The sequence below is a fragment of the Suillus paluster genome (genome assembly GCF_016628075.1).
Source record: "Suillus paluster strain FC165 chromosome Unknown EDB91scaffold_416, whole genome shotgun sequence".
Lineage (NCBI taxonomy): Eukaryota > Fungi > Basidiomycota > Agaricomycetes > Boletales > Suillaceae > Suillus > Suillus paluster.
The window spans coordinates 12,499-17,286 of NW_024537976.1; the positions used below are offsets into that span (position 1 = coordinate 12,499).

General features: G+C 45.8%; 2 protein-coding genes across 2 annotated transcripts; both read left to right on the top strand.

Annotated features, from left to right (window-relative positions):
• Window positions 1-1,298: 1,298 nt before the first annotated feature.
• EDB91DRAFT_1089764 (uncharacterized protein) lies at window positions 1,299-1,912 on the top strand (the record flags this gene model as incomplete). Its single annotated transcript, XM_041316599.1, has 3 exons — window positions 1,299-1,442; window positions 1,487-1,698; window positions 1,747-1,912. The coding sequence occupies 3 exons, from the start codon at window positions 1,299-1,301 to the stop codon at window positions 1,910-1,912; spliced, it is 522 nt and encodes a 173-aa protein (XP_041168527.1).
• A 248-nt stretch (window positions 1,913-2,160) lies between these two features.
• EDB91DRAFT_1089765 (uncharacterized protein) lies at window positions 2,161-4,324 on the top strand (the record flags this gene model as incomplete). Its single annotated transcript, XM_041316600.1, has 9 exons — window positions 2,161-2,345; window positions 2,403-2,441; window positions 2,498-2,918; window positions 2,966-3,183; window positions 3,233-3,377; window positions 3,421-3,555; window positions 3,603-3,714; window positions 3,797-3,831; window positions 4,019-4,324. The coding sequence occupies 9 exons, from the start codon at window positions 2,161-2,163 to the stop codon at window positions 4,322-4,324; spliced, it is 1,596 nt and encodes a 531-aa protein (XP_041168528.1).
• Window positions 4,325-4,788: the final 464 nt, after the last annotated feature.

Sequence of the window (4,788 nt, forward strand, 5' to 3'; positions counted from 1 at the left end):
AGGGAGTATGCTGGGGCGGGTAGGATAAACCCGGTAGAGACCTGCTGCATTAGGTTCCATCTCAAATGGTATGAAAAGCGGGGGGGCATCGTGTTCTGACTGTACCGGGGAAGGTGCACGAGGCTGGGGGTCCATGAGTTGATCTGTGTTGACATCATTGTGATGTTCGTGTTGCTGACGGGTAGAGGGCGGCATATGCGCCAGGTGAGTAGCTGAACCTGGCAAGAAGTCTGCAAAGCGGGCGGGCATGCGTATTCTCCGTCCAGAGCGCTGGGAGACAACAGGTGGAGGTGAGGGCGATGGCACACGACTTATTTCAATCTAGTAAATGTGTAGTTAGTACAATCCTGTTGTAGATATCAAATTAATACATACATCATTATTAAAATCGCCTTCCTGATCGATAGGCATAGAGTCCTGAATCTCGGGCTGATCTGGAACGAAAACATCGTCAGGAACACGATCGGGGGATATGTCGCGCCGAGCCCTCTTGTCTTTTTTCTTCTTCTTATCTGCCTTGCGTTTGCGACTGAAAATTTGATCAGTAAGGGAAAAATTGAGCGCACATTGACCTGAATGTGCTGCCAGCTGCTTGCGTGAGCCGAATGTTGCGCTGCAAGCTAAGCAGCGGAGGTCATTGACCATGGAATAAATGAATGCGGAGAAGGGGGGGACACGTCCTCACGAGGTCTCACTAGTTGCAGAAATGCTGTATCATATTTAAACGGTCTTCTACTGCGAAATTACATTAATTAAACGACTGAAATGAAGCATTAGTCCTACTACACGATGTAAAATACTCGATGGGAACGTACCTTCAACATTCTCTGCGCTCGATCGCGCTAATGCGAGTCGCCAGAACTCCACGTTGGAGAATCCTGTGAATCCTCGCCGGGATATTTACCCCCGAGGAGGTGAGATCTCGCGGATCTCAGGATAAGGAGTCCTAGTAAAAGTAGAAACTTGAGTGGTAAGTGTGGAAGATTTGCGACTCACCTATTAGACATTTGAATGGGATATGTGGTAGGACCTGTAGTAGACATTTGAGTAGGATATGTGTGAAGGATTGCTGACTTACATAGACATTTGAGTGGGATGTGGTAGCTCATTGAAGCATATATTCGAAAGTAATACATACGATCAAAAGTAAGGTCATACGATCGAAAATAATGTGATATCAATGATCGAGATGTCTGGGAATATCAAATTCAACATCCGCTGGGATATTCCGTGATATGAAGTCCTCGCCTCGTCTGTGGCTATGTTTATCAAACATTCATATCAATACCATTCATACCATGGCTAACGTACTTACTGCCCCCGATGCCTGGACCTCTGTCGTTAACGTCTTCGGGGATGTTGTATTCGTCGACATCCAAAATGCCATCTCCTTAAATAACACTTACTGCTTCAACGTCCACTTAGATTCTCCCAGCCCCAAGGTTTTTTTTTCTCTATCTATAAAAACTAATCTAATTTATAACAGAAAATTGTTTTTCACATCCGGCAACTTGAACAAACCAATAATCACGACTCGGGTTCAGATGACTCGCTCACTGAGTATGAATCCGACGAAGAGGAGAACGGCGGTAACGGGGACGATGCGGAGATGAAGACAGAAGATGCGGAGGTCGGAATCGCTGAGGTTAAGGTTGAAGATGAGGATCTAGGCGCAGTGATCGGTGGTCCAGACTTCCAGTAAGTTTCCAGCACTTTTAATACAATTGTTGACTGATTTTTCTCAAGGCCTGTAACTGCATCCCCTTGCAGCCTTCTTACTAGGCGCTTGGGGAACCCTCATCCAGACCCCGAGAATCCTACTGCGCCATGGAACTACTACGTGAAGAAAAGAGCTGAAGCGCCGGAGGACCATGAGGGGAACTTAGTAGAAGATCTGGCAGCAACCTCATAATTTTTTTTTCATTTCTTGTCCTGTACTATATCGTCTGATGTACTATATCATTTGTAAATCTTGCTCAATTGTAAATTCATCCGCATGCTCGTGTTCCCATCCCACCGTGATCAAAAGTTAGTTAGTCTCAATGTACTGATACAATGTCATCTATGCATGTATTTTATTCAGGGGGTGTTGATATGTTATTAATAAATCTAACAAACAAACATTAACAACGCGTCCTTATCTTTATCTCTCCCACCACTATGGCGCGTCACAATCACGCCAATTCTACCTCATCGTCTTCCTCTTCTGAGTCGTCTGCGGGATCTTCTGCTAGATCGGAAGTGAGTACCCACCTGAGCACACCGCCACCCCGGATATCCGGGAAACGTGGAAGAGACGTGTTAGATGCGTCTGATAAGAATGGACGCAAGTCTAAAAAGGCCAGGTGAGTCATTCAGAGATATCGGTTGTCCCAAACAGAGCTTATCTATAGGATGCATAGCCCAGTTAGAGCCGAAAAGAAGGCCGAAAAAACACAACGGTGAGGTTTTTCATTGAATTTTATGCGATCTCATATTGATCTTGATGAGATTATAGGAGATCACGCACTAAAGTCCTTACGCCGCGGGAGCAGTGCATCCACATTGCACGTTGGATCCCACGCGGACTTGATATGTTCTGCAATCTCAAGCAGACGATCCAGGTAAGTCTACTTTTGGAGCAAGAAGAAGAAGCCGAGGCCGAGGACGGAGATGAAGCGGAAGAAGAACACATCAAGGCTGCCCGCAGTAAGATCCTGGACGCCTGGTATGTACAATTGACTGCATATATGCGCACTCTGACCGCATATATGCACACACTAACTACTTATATCTATGCTAACATAATTTTCAATGACGATATCACTCGTGCACGGTACAAGCGGACGTTCGAATACGTCATGGAACACGCCCCTTATCTTGGGACTCTGATTGGAAGGAGAAAAAAATGCGAGGAGCTCGCGCAACTCATTGGCGAGGTGCGTATGTTTTTTTACATCAATTGCAACTAACTATATATTTACAGATGCAAAATATGATTAACCATACGCGCTCTGAGGACGCAAGTCGTCTCAAGTCTCACATGGGCTCATACGCCGCTCCAAACCCGGACAAAGAGCTTATCTGTCCGCCCATCACTGACGACAGCAAGAGCCGCGCTCTAATGGGTTTTAATCACGCCCAGCTGGGCAAATTACTTTGTCCAGTTAAGTATCTGGTCGACTACATCGAGGATCCGCATGGGTATGTTTTTTTTCTTAAGGTTATCTGTACTAACAAGTTATTTCTACAGGATGAAGAACAAGTTCGATAGCGCGACCTTAAAGGTGACCGCTGCCTTATGGCCCGCCTTTCTCTATCCAGGCAACACTGCGGGCGAAGATTTTGACCCGGAAGACATTATTGAAGGGCTTTTTCGCGGATATCTTTTGGAGCGGGTAGGTTTTTCATTATTATATTGGGCTACTCTAATACATACAGGTTATCAAACATATCTTCACCTCTCCATCGTCTGCGCTCAAGGCTGGCGTCTCTAGTGGAACTCGCACTTGCAATGCAAAGCTCCATGGGATGAAAGAAGTTGGGGCCGAGCATATCGCGTATGCCGCGGTTCAGGTAAGTTTTTTTTTCGCAGACTTAATTTACTCAGTCTATATTTACAGGCTCGCTTTGCTATTAGCTCGCTTGAAAAATGGAAAGACCACGATGGTCTTTTCTATTACACTAACTTCTATACTAGGATTGTAAATCTTATTCGGGGGAGGAAGGACGAGGGTGGGTCAACTCCCCTGCTAGGACATTATACGAGTAGTGATTTTTCGTGTTGTGTATTTGTTCTAATTGTTCATTGATATAGGAAACTGTTCGGCAATGAAAATGGCGCCAAGCCTTGTCATTCTCCGAACATAGAGTGTTCATGAGGACGATGATATGATTGCAATGGAACGGCAACTCGCCGCACGTGCTTCCAGATCCTCAGACAAATCATCTGCACCATCTTCGGCACTCGATAATCAACAAGAGTCGCATGGCAAGTCCGTCCCTCCCCCTGATAGTTTGCCTCCATATCCTCCGTTAGCCACCTCGTCTCCTCAAGAGTCAGCGTGCTTCCCTACCCCCATCCTCAAGAGTGGCGCGCTTCCCTACCCCCGATCCTCCTGTCGACTCGCGCAAGGCGCAAGAAGTCTTACCTGCACGCCCCCCTACTCCCAATCCTCCTGATAACTCACACAAGCGCAAGCAAGTCTCCGCATCAGCCCTTTTCGATGATAACAGCCCTCTTACTGAAGAAGATGAAGAGATCACTCGACCTACTAAGCGCAAACGAAAGAATGCTGCTGTTCCACCGAAGAAGACTCCGAAACGCAAGGCAAGCAAGAAATAGTATTCAAGGTGAGTCACAACTGTCTCGTAGTCTGTTCAATACTTATAACCTTCACTCGATCGTATTAGGATTCACTCTACCACATCATTTTACCGTCCATTCGCATTTGCATCACCCGGTCTTCTGCCCATGTACTACTCTCACGAACTCTACAGTACTCTTCTGCTCTCGTGCTCTCATGGACCCGCATGTCTCATTTTTTCGTTGCAGTCTTCAATGACATCACTCATATGCTTTCTTCGCTATATCGTGTCCAGGCGATCGGTACGCAGTTACCACTATTACATTAGATTATATTCTACCATACCACATGTATCAGTATAGCTCAATGATAGGTGGTTATTATGGGATATGATTGATCGGATGTTATAACTACATATAAGAGATGCAATCATAAACACTATGGAACATGGCGGTAGATCAGCGCTCTAGAACGTGGCTGTGACCATATCAAAAAAATCGAT